We start from the raw sequence: 22,436 nt of genomic DNA, 5'->3' as shown, positions 1-22,436 counted from the left end.
AATGAACAACTAAAGTGCCACAACAAGTTGATGCTTCTCCTCTCTCTCCCTCCTGTCTTTCTTTCTGTCTCTCTGTCTTGAAAAAAAAAAGAAAGAAATAGTACCAGCTTATAACTTCTATGTACTACATCTTGGAATTGGAACTGCAAGAGAGAGAGAGAGAGAGAGAGAGAGAATGAGAATGAATATTAATATGAATGAATCAGGCACTATATGCCTGCCGACAAAGGACATAGCATGATCTAAAAAGAAACCTGTCTGATTAAGTCTCTAGGTCTCACTACCAATTTAAAGGAAATACTGCAGACAAAGAAACAAGAATGATATCAGCAAACTTTAACTGAAAAGGAAACAGGACAAATAATCCAGTTCTTTTAATACATAAAAAATACAAGAGAAAAATATAATAGAATTAAAAGAAAGATGGAGAAGGAGCCTATGGACACAGGGAAAGTAATGGTGTACTTTTTTTTTAAAAGAAAGACTGGGTTCGATTCCCAGCCAGGGCACACAGGAGAAGCGCCCATGTGCTTCTCCATCCCTCCCCCCCTCCTTCCTCTCTGTCTCTCTCTTCCCCTCCCGCAGCTGCAGCCGAGGCTCCAGCAAAGATGGCCCAGGCGCTGGGGATGGCTCCTTGGCCTCTGCCCCAGGCACTAGAGTGGCTCTGGTCGCGACAGAGTGACGCCCCGGAGGGGCAGAGCATTGCCCCTGGTGAGCGTGCCAGGTGGATCCCGGTCAGGCGCATGCAGGAGTCTGTCTGACTGTCTCTCCCCGTTTCCAGCTTCAGAAAAATACAAAAATAAAAATAAAAAAAAGAAAGAAATGCTCACCTGGGGTATAATATCATAAAGAAACGGAAATAATTTCCATAAATATCAGGGTATTGGATTACTTTTACAGGTGAGAGAGATTGTGATTTTAAAGGGCGATAGGGAGGGTCATGGGACGGCTGCTAGTTCTATATCCTAATAAGGTGGAGGTTAAAAAATGCTCACCTTAGAAAAAAATTATCCAGCAATATTATTTTTCGGTGAGTTATATTTATCAGTTTTAAGAGGTTAAAAATTAAAAACATGTTCAAAGTAGGCACAATAAGACTGACAACTTCTCTACCAAAACAATAGACTGATAGCTATAAAGTGCTGAAAAAAAAAAAGAACTGCCATCTTAAAATTCCACACCCAGTAAAAACAGCTTCCAAAAAATGAGGTAAAATAAATTTATTTTCAGGGGAAAAAAAACTAGGAGAATTCATCTACAGTAAGATCCATACTACTGGAAATATTAGAGTATTATAATCACAGAAGTAAATAATCACAGAGGGAGTGTAGAATGATGAGCCACAGACTAGTAAAATATGATTATGTCTAAATGAATATAATCTCCATAAAACTATAAAATGTAATATGATGCTTAAAATATACCAACAAAACACAGGATAACAACAGTATGTTAAGTTAGGAGAGGAATAATAAAATTAACATGTTCATTTATATTAAACTTTAATAAGAAGACCCGTTTTAATCTTTCATGTAACCATCAAAAGAATAGAAAAAGTATTACAAGCTAATAATAGGGTAGAATAATTAATAATATATACCCAATCCTAAACATGGCAAAATAGAAGGAAATACAGAATATAGAACAGGCAGGATAAATAGAATATAGTAGATTTACACCCAAATATATTAGTAAGTACATTAAATATAAATAGACTAAATACTACAATTAAAACACAATGACTACCAGATTGTATAAAAAGTCAATATACATTATTTAAAAATTCCCCTTAAGTACAATCAGAAAGGTTGAAAGTAAAAATGAAGATATTTCTTGCAAAACATTAACCAAATCAAGCTATTTTAGCAATAGTAATATCAAATAGAGTAGACCTAAAAAAATTACTAGAAATAAGAACATTAAAAAACAATAGAGTTCACATTTATATATATCTAATCATATAGTTCCAAAATATATAAAGCCAAAATTGTTAGATCAGGGGAATTAAAACATAAATAATAATGGGAGATTTAAAAAATTGTTCTCTCAGTATTTGATAAAACTAGCAGATAAGAAAAAAATCAGTAAGAATAAAGAAAAACCGAATCACATTTAACGAACTGGACTCTGTCGTCAAGCACACCCCGCATGAGACATCACCTTTTTTTTTTTTGCAAATACATTTGGAATAAAAAATGATTGTTATTAGGCATAAATGAAATCTTAAAAAATTTCAGAAGACTGAAAAATCAAGTGTTCACAAACTACAGAAGGAAGGAAAACCTAAAAGGAAATAAACCAGAATCTCCCCACCCAAAGAATGTTTGGAAAGCTAGCAATACACTTTTAAATAACCCAAGCATTAAAAAAAAATACGAAGGAAATTAGAAAATATTTTAAACCAAAATGGTAGTAAAAAATATAATATTAAAACTTATGAGATCCAGCTAACACATCACTTAGAGGAAAAAAAAATCCGTAGCCTTAAATACACATATATTATAGTAAGAGAAAGCCTAAATCCTAGTGATGTGAATAGTCACCAAAAGTCTGTAAGAAAAAGAGCAGCAAATTATTTCCAAAGAAAGAAGAAGAAAGAAAATGATATAGAGCAAAGAAATTAATAACGTAGGATAAAATATACAACAGAGCCTGTAAAAATAAAAGTTGTTTTTCAGGAGAAAAAAATTAATAAATCCACAAATCCCTGGTGAGATTGACTTTTCAGTTGTTTATAATAATCTCCATTTTATTACTTTATTACCATAGATAAATGATTTAAAATATGTATAGCAAACATTAAACCCTTTCTATGTGCTGATGTAATTCTACAGTAAATATGGTATATAGATTAAATCTATTAATATACAAGAAATCTATTAGGAAACTGTAGCAGAAACAAGTAACTTGGCCAGAAGACTGGTCTCAGGCAAAAACCTGTACATAAAACAGTATTGTAGCCTAGCGGATGCCATATAGAATAACTCAATAAATTTTAGTTGAACTTATCGATCAACTTCAAAATACTAAAATTTGAACCATAATATTCCTTTACAAATCACATTCCTTTCCTGATTTATTATTTCATTATACTGTTTTGGCAAATCTCTCCCAATTCTTACTCTTCTCCCAAGACAACTGATTGCTTAATGCTATCAAGCTCATTTCCTTAAAGAAAAACACTGATCATATATTTAAGCATCTTGGTAGCTGTTTTCTAACGAAGAGTTTGTCAACTAGCAGTGGCTATTTGTGCTCACAAAATGTTTTTATTTGTATTAAAGGTAATGAATTTATATAAAAATCAGTACTGTTAAAAAGACTTAGAAGGTCTGGCAACACAGTGCCTGAATTCCTATATAGCAACACTTAACTAGAGCTGCCTAGTGGCTGTCTCTTTCAGAGAGGTTACAGATTTTCTCTGTTGGTCACCATACTCAACACAGCAGTCTTCTATTGGCGGTTTTACTTTCCACAGTTTCACTTACCCTCAGGCAACATAAGTCCAAAAATATAAAATGGAAAATTTCAGAAAAAATTTTTTTATAAGTTTTAAATTGCATATCATTCTGAGTGGCATGATGAAATCTCGTGCCATCCCACTCAGGACATGAATCATCTTTGTCCAGTGAATCTACACTGTATATGTTACCAACTTGTTAATCATTTAGTAGCCATCTAAGTTATGAGATGACAGTACCACAGTGCTTGTGTTCAAGTAACCCTTATTTTACATAATGATGGTCCCAAACCAAGAGTATGACACTGGCAATTTGGATGTACCAAAGAGAAGTCAGAAAGTGCTTCTTTTAAGTGAAAGGTGAAAGTCTTATTTTTTTTTAAGGTGAGAGGAGGGGAGATAGTGAGACAGACTCCCACATGCACACTGACCAGGATCCACCCAACAACCCCCTCTGGGGCTGATGCTTGAGCACTGAGCTATTTTTAGCACCTGAGGCTGATGTACTTCAATGGAACCATCCTCAGCGCCCAGGGCTATGCTTAAACAAATTAAGCCTACTGGCTGCAGGACAGGGAGATGGAGAGAAAGGGGGAGAAGCAAATGATTGCTTCTCCTGTGTGCCCTGACTGGGAATCAAACCCAGGACACCCATACACTGGGCAGATGCTCTATCTACTGAGCCACTAGCCAAGGCCAAAAATCTCAAGTAAGAAAAACAATCATACGCAGAAGTTGCTAAGATCTACAGTAAGAACAAATTTTTCAGCCCTGAAATTGTGAAGAAGGATAAAGAAATTTAAGCTAGTTTTTCTGTCACACTTCAAACTGTAAAAGTTACAGCCACAGTGTGTAATAAGTGCTTAGAGAAGATGGAAAAGGCATTAAATTTGTAGGTTGAAGACATGAACTGAAAACATGTTCTAATTGACGGCAGCGTGCTGTGCCAGAAAGCACTGAGCCTATATGAAGTATTCAGCAAGGGAGCCCCTGAAATGAGTGACTACATTTACATAACATTACAGTATATTATTGTAATTGTTCTATTTTATTACTGTTGTTGTTAATCTCTTACTGTGCCTAATTTATAAAATCAACATTATCACAGGTATATATAAAGGCAAACACATAGTATAAGAAGGACTCAGTACCGCCTGCAGTTCAGGTATTCACTGAGAGTCTTGGAATGTGCCCTCCCTCAGTTGAGGGGGACTGCTGCTCCTATCCTAACCTTTGATGCATCTGACTTCATGACTTCTGTATTCCAGGATAAAGCCTAAACTTCTTATCCTGTTTTTCCATGATCTGGCCCAACAAGAACCTTCTGTTTTGGCCCTGGCCGGTTGGCTCAGCGGTGGAGCGTCGGCCTAGCGTGCGGAGGACCCGGGTTCGATTCCCGGCCAGGGCACACAGGAGAAGCGCCCATTTGCTTCTCCACCCCTCCGCCGCGCTTTCCTCTCTGTCTCTCTCGTCCCCTCCCGCAGCCAAGGCTCCATTGGAGCAAAGATGGCCCGGGCGCTGGGGATGGCTCTGTGGCCTCTGCCCCAGGCGCTAGAGTGGCTCTGGTCGCAACATGGCGACGCCCAGGATGGGCAGAGCATCGCCCCCTGGTGGGCAGAGCACCGCCCCTGGTGGGCGTGCCGGGTGGATCCCGGTCGGGCGCATGCGGGAGTCTGTCTGACTGTCTCTCCCTGTTTCCAGCTTCAGAAAAATGGAAAAAAAAAAAAAAAAAAAAAAAAAAGAACCTTCTGTTTTAACTGGATTATTCCTCCCAATTTCCAGGATGAGTTTTACCTAAAAACATGAATTTCTAGACAGGATAGATAGATTGGAGGATTAAGTCACATTCTCTCTTACTTCTGCCAAAAGGCAACAGAGCCTGGGGTTTTGATGTGACAGCAAAAGCACCGGGGTCTTTGCTGAAGTCTTTGCTTGCATAAATGTGCAAATCAAAAAGTTGAGTGCTCCTTTTTCAACAGAATCTTTTCTAATCACTGACTTCCATTAGTATGTCTCAGATGGGTTCTCTTCTTTATTTAACAACTATCAAACTTCTGAAATAGTATGTTTTATTCTTGTCTTTATTAGTCAAATATTTTATGAGTCAAAAGTACTTTTTTCATTGTCCCAGAAGAGGTTGATATTTATGAAATAAAAAAAACTTTTACTTTAAAAAATTCTTCTGAAATTAAAAAAACCCCACTCCTGATGTGTATATTTAAGATTGTGTATCTGTGTCTATTAGTAGCCTTCAAATAGAACCAGTATGAACCCTGGTCTGACCTGTGAGTAAAGGAGCAGATTTCAATGTACAGATTACAATAGCTATCGCTGGTATGTTACTGTTGATTTCTGAACATTTATTGTTTCCATGGATCTTATATTTGCATATTTTACATGTTTATATTTATATCATCAGGCTTATGTGTGTCAGATTGACTGTGTGTGTTTATTTCTGTAGAGCTTAGTGGTTAAGATCAGAATATAAATATAGATTCAAAGCTTGGCTCCAATCATTTTAAGTAACTATGTGGCCTGTTAAAAGTCACTTAACTTTTCTGAGCCTTCATTCTTCATCTTTAAAATATTAGTATTTTTTAATAATACTTACTCTGTAAGATTACTATGAGGATAAAATGAAATAATATAGGCACAGTGCTTGGCCTGTAGTGAACATTTAATAGAGTTAATAATATTCCTATGTAGTCAATTTGTTTTTCTTTGGCATTTCCTACTTATGCTTTTCATTCTTATATTTAATCATAATGCCACACTGCTTTTTTACTCTTTTATATTCATTTATTGGTTTATTAAATAATCATTGGGTTACATAAGTTCTTATAGGCAGGAAATTTGATATCATGAAAATATCCCCAGTGTTTTACATAATGCCAGGTAAAGAACATGCAGATATTTGGTGAAAAATGCTCAATATATACAACTTGAATGGACAGAGGCAGAGAAATATGACTAATTTTAAGAGCTTGTTTTCAGGCTGCTCTTAATGTAAAACAATTTAAGACACTGAGATTAGTGCCCAGAGTAAACCAACATAAGCAACCTTACTACCTTCCATTCAAAAAATGTAGGCCAAGAGTCTTTTTACTTCTGAGTTGAAAAAGTGGTTTGTACACACACACAGAGTTGGTTTTTCTGTCTAAAGACATTAGAAAACTGCTTAAACAATAGTACTAGTGGTGTCAAGATTCCTGAGAGAGGTGAGCTGATGGTCTGCAGCTGAGTTTTTTCCTGGGGGCATTTGCAGATTCTAAGCAGAAACCAAATGTTCAGAATCCATGCTTTGTTCAACCACAGGCTCACTACTGGAAGACAAATCAGCAGGGTTTTGGCCATCTTACTATACTAGATGGACAACATTTAAAGTCTGAGAGGGCAAAACCCAATAAGAAACAGCAGGTGTAAAACTTAGATAATTGTTCCTTCAAGACACTTGCAGAATGCCTGAAACTGTGCAGGGTCAATGCTAGACAAAAAGCCTCCAGAGGTCAGAAGGAAGTTTCTGCTGTCTCGCCTGAGAAGATAAGAATTATACACAGTACCTACGAGAAAGAAGAGGCCTATAATACACTGACTCTCAGTTAAATATGCAAAGAGCTGAAATTAAGAACTCAATTGTTTACCCTTTCCATTTAGAGAAATGCTGCAAAGATGAAGATTTCCCGTATACAGGAACTTCACCCTTCATCTAGACTCTTACATTGTGCAAAACTAAGACATTAACATTGATGTAATGCTATTATCTACACTATAGACTTTACTTGTATTTCACCAGTTTTCCCAGTTACATACTTTTCTTTTCCTGTCCATTACAGGAATACCATGCTGCAGTATATTACTTAAAGCTTTGGTAGAATTCAACAGAGAAACCATCTAGGCCTAGTATTTTCTTTTATGGAAGATTCTTAACTTTAAGTTCAATTTCTTTAATACATATACACTACTAAAATTATCTATTTCTTCTAGAGTTAGTTTTGATAGTTATTGTCGGAAGCCGATCAACAACTGCTGGTTCACACAGTCGGAGCAAAGAAAATCAACAGCTGCTGGTTGACACAGTCACGGCAAAAGAAGAGGCACGACGATACTTCCCTCTTTAACTTCTTAAATTAATTTGGTCTTTTATTCCCCCCTTTTTTCTCTGAGGTGTGTGTGTGCTATCATTTATGGCACATGGAGAATAGCACTGTACTTTCCCTGCAGATTTGCAGTAATTTCTCTGGAAAAGAGACAGAGGGTGTGAATTCCACAGAAAAGCCTATAAACATCTTTGCCTAGGCTTATGGGCCTAGGAGACTGGCTATGACAGCCCCCAAAAGGGGCTAGATCTATAGAATAACTCCCTCCTAAAATCCTATTAGGAAAATATAGATTGGGACTTATGAATAGGTAGGATTCAGAGACCAAACACAAAAGCACCTTTCAGCCCTAAGCCAATCCATTACTTAACCCCTCCCCCAGTCCTTTACTCATTATAGAAGAATATAAAAACATTCCTCTCACGTAGCCTCTCACATACCTAGCCTTCAGTGGAACATTCTGGGAGTAATAGTTGGGATTACTAATAGTTGAAAAATACTAGACAAACATAGTTTTTACTAGACAATAGGTTGATAAGTAAGATAGAATCAACAGGGTCTTTTTTAGAAGCTTGTGCCAATGTTATTGTTGCTACTGCTCAAGTTATTGTATAACTGTACTTAATGAGTTACCACCTGATTCATAGATTAAAGAAATATACTAACCCTTTCCTGGAATGTTTTACTCATATTAAAGCAAAAATAACTGTTAATCAATGTTTTCCGCATATCACGTGATTGTAATTTCAATATATTCCACATACCATGTAATTATAACTTAGTGTATAAAAATAAAGCCGTACTAGCCATTGGCAGAGATGCCTGGCAGTGAATGCTAAAGAATCCGGCTCTCTCACTCATTTCCCGCTAACTCCATCTCTTCCTGCGGGACCCCTGGACCTACTCCGGAGTGGGACCCCAGTAGTTTATGTCTTTTTAAGTTATACTTTTCAAAAAGTTCTAGATACCTTTAATAGCAATGTAAGCAAAGCAGAGGATAAGATTAACAATCTAGAGGATATTTCAAAAGAAAATATCCAAACTTGAGAGAAAAAAGAATTCAAAATATCAAAATAATGATAAGACACATATGAGATACAGCCTAAAATGTTATGTAAGTGCTATAGGGAGTTCCAGAGGGAGAATAATGAGATACTGAGGCAGAAGCACTGTTTAAAGAAAAAATGCTGATGGGTTTTCCAAAACTGATGAAAGATAACCTACAAGTTTGAGAAACTCTAAAAACCTAACATAGAATTAATCCAAGAAATCCACAGCTAGGTATATAATGGTAAGATTACTAAACACAAAGTTGAATACCAAATCTTAAATGCAATTGAGGGTGGGGAAAAACCCACATTATTTCAAAGGAATAACAGCTGAATTTTCAACAGATACAAAAGAAGCCGGAAGACAACAAATGGCTCCTTTAACATGTTAAAGAGGATAACTATCAAACTAGAATTTTATATCAAATGAAACTACATTATATAAAATTAAAGCCAAGATGTTTTCAAACAAATAAAATCAGAATCCACAACCAGCAAAATGACATGAAAATAAGTATCAATGGAAATTCTTCAAGCAGAAGAAAAATGATTCTAGAATCTAGATGAAAAAATGAAATTGCCGGACAGAATGAACAATACTAGAAAGGGTAAATATGAAGTTAAAATGATGACACATTACTACACAGACATATATCTGTTTCATATATGTAGAAATAAAAAGGCATAATCATAGATATACAAAAAAGAGGTGGATTAAAAAAAGTTAAATGTTGCTTAGGTTCCAATATGATTGGGGAGTTCAACAAAAAATAATTTGTCAGGTATGCATGTTGAAATTTTTAGGGCAATCAAATGACAGAATAGTAAGAAAAACAGATAACTAGTTAATAGAAAGAAAAATAAATGCCAAGAAATACTCATTAATCAAATAAAAGCCTCATCAATTGACATAAAAATTCTGGATTTTCATTCTTGAAAAATATCTTGTATTTACGAGATATGCACTTTATAATGATAAAAAACAAAGGATGGGAAGATATATACCTTGCAAGTATTAGCCAAAAATGTCACTAAAACTACACTAACATCAGCTAAAACATACTGTGAAACAAGGAAGAGCTTAAGAGGGACATTAACAGAAACTGGAATGAAAAATTAACAGAAACTAGAATGAAAAACAGTTATGTCCATATGCATGAGACTTGAACATTTCTTGACACTTGAAATTTACATGCTACTATAGAGAAAAAAGTAATTCCACCAAGATCATATATTTATATGTGAAAGAAAACAAAAAGCCTTTAGAAAAAGATAAAGAACAAAGTCTTAAAGTGGATAAAAATTTTAAAAATATGCTAATTAAAAAATGATGAAATAGATTCACTGGAATTGAGAACTTCTTTCCACCATATATAGCATTAGGAGAAGGAAAAGGCAATGCACAGAGTGAGAAAACTGCAAAACATGCCTGACTACGAACTCCTATCAAGACTCTATGTCAGTGGTTCTCAAACTTTTTGAAGTCAGGGTGCATTTAAAATCCTACAAATAATTGTAGGTGAACTATATACAAATTTTGGAGAAATATGTCATAATAATTAAGTCAAATATTGAAGAAAAATAATATAAAGTCAAGTGTGCTTTTATGATAAACAAAATAAATACAACAAAATTAAATTCATTCTGACATTAAAAAACATTTTTATGTTACATTTTTTGAGTTATGCTTTTTAGAATTCGCAAAAAAGGGGTTAAAAAATAAAAAAACGACAAAAAAAGTTATCTTTTTATATATATAGATACATTCTTAGTAAGATTTAGTAAATTCGACAGGTCCTGGCATGAATGTGTTAAGTTTTTTCATTCTTGTGTTTATGAGAAACATGAGCTTGATGTGTCCTAGAGATTTCTTCAATGTTTGGGCATATATTTGAAAGGCAAACTCTCATTTCCTTGTCAATACATTGAAGAATTTCTCTCTTTTTACTCTTAATTGTGTTGAGTGCAGAAAACCCCCACCATACATATCATCTTAACTTTACACCAAACAAAGGGTAGAAGAAACTTGCCTCCAGTCTTTCCGGGTAACATGGGGGGTAGTGTAAACAATTCAGCGCCACAGCTTAACAGCCTTTTGCAACCTAATCAGGCAAGTGAGGTGGGGGGGTTGGGCAGACTGTTAGCTTACAGCCAATTCTCCATACCTCTGTCCCCCAAAAATCTAAACTCCAAAAACCCTGTTGGTTTTTTGGTCCCCAACAGGCACATATTTCTCTGGAATACCATAGGGTGCACCTGGAAATCTTCTAGGGCACACCAGTGCACCCTGGTGAACACTTTGAGAACCACTGCTCGATGTGGAAGTCTTTACAAGACAAAAAAGAAAAGGAGACAATTAGTACAAAAATGGGTAGCTGACTTGAAAAAATGCTCACAAAAGGGGATAACCAAATAGAACATATTCATTAATCATCAGGAAATAGAAAATTAAAACTATTATGTGATGAAATGCTAACTACTTATGAAAATGCCAAAATGAAAACATACACAAGCGCACACACACATGATCAAATAACAGTGAGGATATCGAACAAACAGAACACACATAAACTAGTAGTGGTAGTATAAACTGTTAATCACTTGGAAAAATCTTTGGCTGTACCTGCAAAACTGAATGGACACATACCCTATGACTGAGCAATGCCACTGGTAGCTAATAACCAAATAAAATGTATGCAATGTCACCCAAGGATATGCATAAACTACTAAGAGCAGCTCTATAATAGCTCAAACAAGAAGCAACCGTACATCAACGGAGGAAGGAGTAAATTACTTGTAGTATTTTCATATGATGCAATACCACACAGCAGCAAGAGTGAAGGACTACTGCTAAGTATAACAAGATGTCTGCATTGCAGAAAATCTCTAAATAGCAAAAACAAAGTGAATTAAGTTGGGGGAAAAAAGAAGTAGACACTGTAGGATGCCATTATATAAAAATCAAAACACACAATACTGATCTTACTCTTATAAGTCAGAATGCTCTTTACCCTGGGAGTGGTAGTAGCTGGGAGGGAAAAGAAGAGACTTCTGTGGAGCTAATAATGTTTTGTTTCTTGATCTGTTAGAGTTAAATAAGGTGACTTTATTATATTTCATAAAGCTGTTAGTTAAGCTGTGTCTATTTTTTATATGTATATTAAACTTTGAAAACAAGTTTAATTCAAAAACACTATGCAAATAGAAACTTAAAATGGTACAAACTGATGTGAATGTCACAGAATCCAGTTAGGCCCCCAAGACTGAGCTTAGTGCCCCCTGTGGCACTTATGACAAGAAACTTTTTAAAACTAATAAATGAAACAAGGAATTAAACACAAAAAAATACACAGTAATTATTTCTCAGCTGTCATTGATGTAAACATGTTTTGCCTTATCTCAGGAAATATTCTCATATTGATTTTTTTCTAATATTAAACCTAATAAACCTGACATGCTCTTTTCCTCTCTTAATCACTTTTTTTTTTTATCAAGTGAGAGGCAGGGAGGCAGAGAGTCAGATGCCAGCATGTGCCCCAACTAGGATCCACCGGGCAACCCCCATCTGGGGCTGATGTTCTGCCCATCTGGGGCCATTGCTCCATTGCTTGGCAACTGAGCTATTTTAGCACCTGAGGTGGAGGCCATGGAGCCATCCTCAGTGCCAGAGGCCAACTTGCTCATTCGAGCCATGGCTGCAAAAGGCAAAGAGAGATAGAGAAAAAGGAGGGGTGGAGAAGTAGATGGTTGCTCCTTCTGTGTGCCCTGACTGGGAATTGAAGTGGGGACTTCTACAGGCCAGGGCAACATCTACCACTGAGCCAACAGTCCAAGGCATTTAAACACTTAATTGACATAAAAATTACTTGGGCATTTTCTTCAAATATGTATTTTCTCACCCCTTCCCTTATTCTGCCATTTAGAATCAAATCAATTAGCAGGACATGAAATTGCTTTGTAATGGGCCAAAAAACAAGAGTTCCCATATTTTGAAGGCTATGAAAAAATCAGAATATAGTCACTATTTACTGACTCTTTATGAGAGAGTAATCACTAGCTTTTGTTTTGGTTTTTTGGGGTTTTTTTTTTTTTGTATTTTTCTGAAGCTGGAAACGGGGAGAGACAGTCAGACAGACTCCCGCATGCATGCGCCCGACCAGGATCCACCCCGGCACGCCCACCAGGGGTGATGCTCTGCCCACCAGGGGGCGATGCTCTGCCCCTCCGGGGCGTCGCTCTGTTGAGACCAGAGCCACTCTAGCGCCTGGGGCAGAGGCCAAGGAGCCATCCCCAGCGCCAGGGCCACCTTTGCTCCAATGGAGCCTTGGCTGCGGGAGGGGAAGAGAGAGACAGAGAGGAAGGAGAGGGGGAGGGGTGGAGAAGCAGATGGGCGCTTTTCCTGTGTGCCCTGGCCGGGAATCGAACCCGGGACTTCTGCACTCCAGGCCACCGCTCTACCACTGAGCCAACCGGCCAGGGCAGCTTTTGTTTATAGTTCAGATCTGTGTCATACATTTTGCATAATGACTGAGGTGAAAGAAGAAGTTAGATATGGAGGGTGTATCTTTTCCTTCCCAGTGATTAAATTTTGCAAACTTTATGCATCTTTGGTGGTTTCCATACCCAGTTATAAAGAGCCTTCAAGAGAAAATTTGAGAAACTAACATATAAATGTCTTTGATGAGCCTGATGTGATTTCAAGACATTTTTTACCCGGTCATGGATCTCATCGCAGTTTGAAGGTGAACACCAGTCAGAATGGAATCTGTAGGCATAAAGAACAAAGGTGACTTGTAGCCAAAGGAAGAGAAAAAGAAGTATTTTCAAGTGCTAGACATAGAAAGTCAGATTCTTTTCTTATTTCTATGTGACAATATATAATGTTAAAAATAACACTTTTCTTCTTTCAACCAAGGATGAAAGGTAGATTTAAATCAAGTACTAATTCTCAGCTGTAGTATTAAGTGTTCACAATATGTTCAAAAAATACTCTTAGTAATAAGCTTTGACATGCATTTGGAAGAATATACCCATGTATCTGACCATACATAATTCTTTAGAACTTTATCTCTACATAAAGATATAGATTTTCATATTAGAACAATAATTCCACATAGAGTGCCCTTAAAATTAGTTCTTATTTTCCAGTAATTGAATCACACTCAAACTATGTGGAAGAAATTTTTCTCTGAATACTGAAAAATAAAACTACTTTTATGAAAAGAAACAAAATATTTATAATATATATAAATATATATATAATGTTCTTAAAACATTATTTATAATCTAATCATGTTCTTGTTTCTCTGCGCACAGGAAAACAACAAAAATATCGAATCATTAAGCTATACATTTGAAACTAATATAATGTTGTGTGTCAATTATACCTCAATAAACACACAAATAAATAAAAAATATAGGTGAAGATAAAAACTGAATGATCCCATTCAAGTACAGATGATATTACCTGTCTAGTCTCTACTATGTTATAAGTGCATTTTTTGAAAAGTAAATATTGAAAAATAGGAAATATATGCACTTTATTAGAGTCTGAGTGTTGGAATTAAAGATGTCAAAGAAATAAAGTAACCATTCATCTGCATACTGCATTGTGCACCCATCATCCAAAGCAGTCTCTTTCCATCCCTATTTATCCCCGCTTTTTCAACCTCCACCTACCCCCACCCCTATTTGCCTCTGGCTACCACATTGTTGTATGTGTCTGTGCATTATATATATATCAGTCTGTTCTAGGTAACCATGCCTCTGTTTCTACTTCATTCATTAGTTTATTTTCTTCATTAGATTCCACATACAAGTGAGATGATATGGTACTTGTCTTTCTCCAACTGGCTTATTTCACTTAGCATAATAATCTCCAGGTCCACCCACACTGTCACAAAATGCAAGATTTCCTTCCTTTTTACAGCCAAGTAGTAGTCCATTATGTAAATATACCACAGTTTTTTTTATCCACTTATGTACTAATGGGCACTTGGGCTGTTTCTAGATCTTGGCTATTATAATTAATGCTGCAATGAACATACAGGTGCATATATTCTTTGGAATCAATGTTTTGGGTTTCTTCAGATGTACTCCCAAAGGTGGGATGTCTGGGTCAAAAAGCAGTTCCATTTTTAATTTTTTGAGTTCACTCCATACTGTTTTCTACAGTGGCTGTACCAGTCTGCATTCCCACCAGCAGTGCAGGAGGGTTCCCTTTACTTCACACCCTCGCCAGCACTTGTTGACTTATTGATGATAGCCACCTGACAGGCATGAGATGATACCCCATTGTCATTTTAATTTGTATCTATCTGATGATTGGTGATGTTGAGCATTTTTTCATACGTCAATTGGCCATGTGTATGTCTTCTCTGGAGAAGTGTTTATTCATGTCCTTGGCCCAAGTTCAAGTTATTTGTCTTCTTGGTGTTGAGTTGTATAAGCTCTTCATATATTTTGAAAATTAATCCCTTATCAAATATATCATTGGCAAATATGTTCTCCCATTCAGTGGGTTCTCTTTTCATTTTGTTGAAAGTTTCTTTTACTGTGCAAAAAGCTTTTTAATTTGATGTAGTCCTATTTGTTTATTTTTTTTCTTTTGTTCCCCTTCCACGAGCATTCCTCTCTATGTCCTTCCCAAACTCAAAACTGGCATTAGTATAATTAAGCTATTCGAGTAACAATGAAAATATCTAAATCTGATTGTAATGCATATATAAGAAATGCTATCAATAAATCCTTTGTAAAGGAATGAGTCCTAAAATGCTAATAGGTTGCTTAAAACTTTGCCTTTTTATCTCCCTATTTTTTCTTAAAAAGTTACAATTTTATATGTTTGCTCAGAGTATAGACTATTAAGCAGAATAAATAATTTACATAACCTGCTTTAAATAATATAATCAATAATGAATGATCAACTATATCTAAATTTCAATCTCCCGCATTTGTAAAAGGAAGTATTACTGTATCACTGCAAATATACTGGCAGACTACTTGCTACATATGTTCACATCTGAAAATCCAAGATCCCTATGCAGCCCCAATAGGATACCATGGACCTTCAACGACACCCTGAGAGGATCCACTAGTCTGTGCTGTGGTATAAGAAATGATTGCCTAATGATCTTTAACTCATTTACAAAAATCTAAACCTTAAGCAAGATTTTAAAAAATATAAGCTCTTCTTAAATTAAATTTGCTAGTATTTCTTAGTCTGACTTTTTGTATTAATTCTATAGCCCAATATAAATTATAAGTCATAATATTAATATTTATACTTTGAGGAGAAAACTGCTTCTGAACGTTAATACATCAAAATTGAACATTTTATGGTGTATTAATTCTATTAGAGGCATTTTAAAAATGAGCTTAAAACAAAAATAACCTTCACTATAAATAAAAAATTTATTTTCTTAGAGTCACTGATAAAGTTTTTAAAAGTCTGTTTATTCATATAAATGATTAAGGAGTCAGCATTTCAGCAATCTTAGAGAAAACTTAATTAACTTTAATGACTATTTACTCAGATAAATTTCTATAGTTGTATGCTCTGTCATACTCCCACTTTTTCCTGGGATATATAATTTACAACTACATCAGTTTAAATTGCTTATTATTCCAATGGATTGTATAAATACACTATAAATATACTGCTGAGTGACCTAAAAAGCTGATCAGAGATGTCTTATATTTAAAGATGTGGTACTGAGTGTGCTAAAAAACAAAATGATTTTGTTCCTAGTAATATGTCGTAAAGATATTTTATTTTCCTTTATAGACTAAATCTAGATCATTTTTAGAAAATACACTAAAAGTACAGAAATTTCATCTCAGTAGAATTAAAATGTGTAACTATCCTAGAACGTACCCTCCAAATTTTATTGTTTATATGTTTTAGATTTTGTTTTCATTATATTCTCTTATTTTAACAGGACTTCAACCTTCCTCATCATAGATTAAGATAGGTAATGTTTAATATTAGAATCACTCATTTTCTTCTAGCAAAGAACTTACCCACATCTACTATCCAGCATCAAAATAAATGTGTAAATTTCATTATCAACTCTAAGCCATTCCCTGCATTGAAATCAGAAAAGAGGACAACTGACGTTAGCTATCCTCAATTTAAAAATTTGGATATAGTCCCAATGAAGACTTTATCAACATTGAAAGGACAGGCTTCAAAAGCTGGAACAAAATTACGTACAAGGATAAAATAACACAAGATTACAATTGATACTGCCAAGAAAGATGACATGGGTGCCCACAATAAGAAGCAGAACCTGGCAGCCTTCCATGTAGATGGGCAAGGCATGAGCTTCTGGCCATCAGGTGCACAGCGAGTGAAAGGGAGAGTTCTCAACAGTGAACTGTTCAGCACTGTTTCTTACTATGTGCCACATATTCTGTTAGATGTCAGTGTGGTTGATAAGTAACACATGTGCCTAAGGCATGTTTCTGTCTGTGTATCCATGCACGTGCCTCAGGAAACGAGCACCATCAGGGATCTCTGTGCAGAAGAGCACTACCCTTGCCCTTCCCAGATGTGACTACTGAAGGCAGTTGTGGGAGTTTGATTCCAGACGTTTTTCTCTGCATTCACACACACACACACACACACACACACACACACACACACACACACACGGTATTCCTATGAGCATCTTCCATCTGCTTTTCTGTACCAGCAGTGTGTTCTGGGCACCCCTTCCCTCTGTTTCTCACTCAGCAGTGCTCCATGCTGCAAACCTCCACTATGCTTTTGCCATTCTTTACTCACTGCCAATAAATAAACATGGCTTTCCCAATTAAAAAAATGGATATTGTACCATAGCGGTAAACAATTGGAGGGTTCTGTAAAATATGTGAAAAGGTAGAAAAATACAAGACTATTTATAAAAACATTTCCAAGAAGATACAGATAAAAAAATCTTGAAAGCCTACAGATAACAGCAAAGAACCTAATCAACAAAACCACAAGTTCATAGTTCTAAAAGTAGGTAAAGAGAGAGTAGCATAAATTATATGTCTCAATCTCTGAGCAGACCTGGAAATCAAAGAAAATCTCTTGATACAGAGATGCAAGTTACCCGACTTCAGCAGAAAAACCTCTTTCAAGAGCTTCTCTTAAACTTTTAAAGCCTACAGATATCATCTATCTATCTATCTATCTATCTATCTATCTATCTATCTATCTATCTATCTGAACTCGATGATCCCCATAGACATGATTATAATGGACTAAAAGCAACATTAATCAAAATTCCCTATCTCAGGATTGGTCTCTCTAGCATACCTCCATATACTCTTTTTGAATGCTTATCAATCAGGTTAATGAGAAAACAGACAAATCTATTTGTTCAGAACAGAAATATTTTAATACAGTCTACAAACTGACACATCAATTTTAAGATGAACTTTTGATGGGCCCTCTACCGTTAATTTAAACTTTTGGTCAGTTATGTCTGATGAACCTAATATGCTATAAAAATTTAGTGTAATACTCTAGCTTTTAAATATTTTATGTAAAGATAGATTTTATTTCCATGTTGTGAATGGTATTTTATGTTAAGTATTCATTTCTATAAAAAAAATTTTAAATACTAAGGGTTGGGTGTTATTGTTTTTGAAATTTAGGATGATTTAATTTTCATGTTACTATTAGTGAGAAAGGCAAGGAATTTCTAATTTGGATTCAATATCAACAATAACAAAAAAACAGATAAAGAGGAATTATTTCTTTCACATTCTAATTATAACTAGTGGCTAACTTTGGCTGCAAAGGCATTTTTAGAGGGAAAGCTAGAATCTTTACATGATTAAGATTCTCTTAGAGAATTGGAGGGAGGTTATCAGAGGGAAGTAGGTACCATATACCAATAATATATATTATCATCATCACCAAAAGAAAAATATAACCTATACTATTTTTATACATAAGCCATGCCTATAATATTAATAATACTTATGAATCTACTAAAACCAAACTATTACATACTCTATTTATGAACTATCATATTTAATCAGGGTTAAAGTCACCCTAATTAATAAACTCAATAATAGTAAACTCACTTTAAGAGAACAGGGCTGGGGAAGAGTATATAACACTATTTTCATATGCAATATGTTCTAAACAAAAACACTTTAAGCCTCTGAAATCAAATTATACTTTTACAAATTACCATTTCACATACATTACTGCTACTTTCTCCTTTCTAGTAATGATTATTCAAAAAAGTAGTCCAGAATAGAGACTTAGCATTACCTTTCCCTGAGAGAAGCTCGATTTAACACAGGACTTGGAGAATGCTTCGGCATTGTTGAGGGTGCTGAATGGACAAGTAAGGTCCTCGCTGAATACTGGGGCTTGCTACATGACCTTGAGCTCAAACACTCATCACACCTTTCCAAAGAGTCATCGAAGTCTCTCCCATGGGGTGTCCTGATAACCTGCTTAAAAAAGTATATGTGTATACACACAATATATATAGTAACGCTATACACACACACACACACATAATACAGACAGACACACATACTTTCTAAAGGTTTAAATACATAATGCCACAGCTAAATCTGAAGGTGAATTTCAGAATGTATCAATTATTATTATTTTAAGAGTAAACAATAAATGCATCTGGATTGTTCACTACACATGCCTGAAATTTATAAAACGTTATCAATTCTAAGGGTTTTTTGAGGAGGGATGAGGCAAAGGTAGGGGTATACATACAAAACAAAGGACATAGCAAAACAAAACAAAGTAGCATAGTTTAGCTCTGAGGCCAAAAGAACAAAAATCTAGCTCTAATACTCATTCATTGCTTTATTTGTTCTGGGGACAGACGAATGAATAAACCAGGATAGACAAATTCATAAATTCCTGCCCTTGTGAAACTTATATTCTAGTAAAATTTACATTCTAGTAAAGAGAAATAGATTTAAACACATACACACACCAAGACAAATAGATAAAATCTATAGTATGTCAAAGATTGACAAATACCATGGCAAGAAAATAAAACAGGAAAGGAGATAAGAAATCTTGATAGTTGCGGTGGGAGGAGTACATAGGGAAGGAGCTGTTCATTTCAAGTAGGAGAGTAAGTGGGGACTGCATACAGTAGAGCATGTCTTAGCAAAGACCTAAGGAGTACAGGCCTGAGATCTTAGTAAAGACCACAAGACCTAAGTCATGAGGACATCTATGGGAAGAACATCCCAGAAAGAGAGATAAATGATCCTGAGGGGTGGGGTGTGGGCATACCTGATATATTAGAAATAAAAATATCAAGGAAGACAGCAGGGCTGGACTAAATACTAGGAGATGAGGTCAGAATGGTAGATTTTAAGATTTAGGCTTCTATTCTGAGTAGGGAAAATGTGCTTTTTTTTTTTTTAATTTAGTGATCTCCTTGGTCACTATTTTAAAAACAGTTTATAGAGGGATCAAAGGCAATGATAGGGAAATCTGCTAGGAAACTATCATAACACAATAGAGAAAAGGATGTTGGCTTGGATCAGAGTGATAGCACTAGAGGTGAAATTATTGGATGCAGAAGGCATTTTAAAGACAGCCAACAGGATCTGCTAGTGGACTGGATGTCAAAGATAACACCAAAGTCTTTTGACCTAAACAATTGGAAAAGTTGAGTTCGTATGAAGTATAATATTATGAGCTGGAAGGGTAGAAAAGTGAGATATTAGGAGACTTGTATTTTACTAATCAACCAACATATCAGAGTGGCATTCAGAGGAAGATCCAGGATAAAAATAGAAATAGTATTTAAAGATATGACACTTAGGTCCCTGGTTGGCAAACTGAAGCTTGTGAGCCACATGTGGCTCTTTGGCCCCTTGAGTGTGGCTCTTCCACAAAATACCATGTGTGGGCGCTACCTCGATAAGGAATGTACCTACCTATGTAGTTTGAGTTTAAAAAATTTGGCTCTCAAAAGAAATTTCAATCATTGTACTGTTGATATTTGGCTCTGTTGACTAATGAGTTTGCTGACCACTGTACTAGGTGATATCACCAAGGAAGTGAGAGTAAGTAGAAGATAACATCTGAAGACTGAGCTTTGGGAATACTACTGTTATTAACAGGATGTGAAGATGAAAAGAAAACAGACTAAAGAGTAACCAAGGAAGAAAGGGAAGAAGTAGGAGAATATGTTGTTCTAGAAGGCAATTAAAGAATGTATTTCAAGGAAGAGGAGTGAACGGGTCAAATATTGCTGACATGTCAAGTTAGAAAAGACTGAGAATGGTCTTGGCCAGTGGCTCAGTGGATAAAAAGTTGGCCCAGCATATGGATGTCCTAGGTTTGATTCCTGGTCAGGGCACATAGGAGAAGTGACCATCTGCTTCTCCTCCCCTCCCCTTTCTTTCCCTTTTCCCCTCCTGCAGCCAGTGGCTCAATTGGTTTGAGCATAGTCCCGGCACTGAGGATAGCTCAGTTAGTCTGAGCACATCAGCCTCAGGTGCTAAAAATAGCTCAGTACTTGAGCATCGGCCCAAGATGGGGCTGCTGGGTGGCTCCTGGTCAGGGTGCATGTGGGAGTCTGCCTCACTGTCTCCCCTCCTACCACCTAAGAAAAAAAAAGACTGAGAATGAACCTTTAGATTTTAGCAATAGGAAGGTCATCAGTGACATTAACAAGCATAGCTTTGATGCAGTGATGGGAGTGAAAATGTGGTGTTGAGTTCAACAGATAATGAAAGGAGGAAATGCATTTATTTAACACAGTTAACTTCTAGTCATTGTATTAAGTATTGGGATAGTATACTAGCAGTACTATTTACTAAATATTTGACCTTTAAGAAGGCTACCTAATCTTTCACAGAATCATATCTCTCTTACATACAATAGGGTCAATAATAGCTCATTTATAGATTTTCAATACTTTTATTAGAGTATCTTGCAGAATGTCTAGGTGCTTAAAATAGTTCTACAATAAATATAAGTAATTTATTACTAAAATGCCAGTCCCACACAGCTCCTTGACTCAACACTTCCTCATTTTTCACTTTTTCCAGAATTATAGCAACATATGGTGAGTCAACAGTCAGCTGAGAGAATCAAGCTTTCATCCCAGAAACACAGCACGGAATTCAAATGACTCGGTTACAGTCCCAAAAAGCTGACCAAGAAATATGTGATCCAGATTGAATAAAAGAAAGAACTGAAAATTGCTCCACTGTTAACTGTTCACAGAGACAAAAAGCAGAAACAGTCAATGTCAAAAACAAGATCAAAGAGGTCCATGGTCAACAAACATAAGTGTATACACTAAGAGATTGATAAGCAAGGGAAAAAACAGTGCTATAATGCTGTTTCTAGAATTATATCCAAAAATAAGCCAGTTGGCTTAAACTAAAAAAATTATTTTTTCTTTATTATAATTTCAGTGGCAATTGAGTCATGTTGGCTGGCAGATGACTTTATTTTTTATCTACTAAAATTTCTCCCCAAACTAATTAGCAATGCTTTAAATAAAGCCCCTTTTAGGTAACTACAACTCTTTCTCTATTTATTAGAACATTCACCGAGAATCTCTTAAACAACATGTTAGATAATAGTCAGATCTAGAGATACAGGGATTTAAATTTCACAGTCCAGATGAGACAGGGATAAACAAAACACAACTGAGAATGAGGTAGGCTAAGTGGCAGACAGACCCTAATGAAAATAACTGCAGAAGGAAAGTCCAAGACTTCTAATGAGCTGAATGGTGGAGGTCTCATGGAGGAGGTGAGACTGTAATTTATAATGTAAGTAGAGCCTGACCAGGTGGTGGCGCAGTGGATAGAGCATCAGAC

At 35.8% G+C, this 22,436-nt stretch overlaps 1 protein-coding gene across 6 annotated transcripts in view; it reads right to left on the bottom strand.

The window, feature by feature from the left end:
• SPATA6 (spermatogenesis associated 6) overlaps positions 1-22,436 on the bottom strand; it is a 107,479-nt gene that overhangs the window by 21,785 nt on the left and 63,258 nt on the right. For 3 of the 6 annotated variants that reach the window (XM_066269243.1, XM_066269247.1, XM_066269241.1), the window contains exons 10-11: positions 18,880-19,067; positions 13,272-13,371 (exon numbers count right to left, since the gene is read on the bottom strand). In XM_066269243.1, the coding sequence (XP_066125340.1) occupies positions 13,272-13,371; positions 18,880-19,067 (288 nt within the window). The remainder of the gene's footprint in view (positions 1-13,271; positions 13,372-18,879; positions 19,068-22,436) is intronic. The other 3 variants (XM_066269244.1, XM_066269242.1, XM_066269246.1) reach the window with 3 other exon arrangements.

The sequence above is a fragment of the Saccopteryx bilineata genome, chromosome 3, assembly GCF_036850765.1.
Source record: "Saccopteryx bilineata isolate mSacBil1 chromosome 3, mSacBil1_pri_phased_curated, whole genome shotgun sequence".
NCBI lineage: Eukaryota > Metazoa > Chordata > Mammalia > Chiroptera > Emballonuridae > Saccopteryx > Saccopteryx bilineata.
Note: the sequence above shows the minus strand (reverse complement) of the source record. Positions and strands in the feature narration are given on the sequence as shown.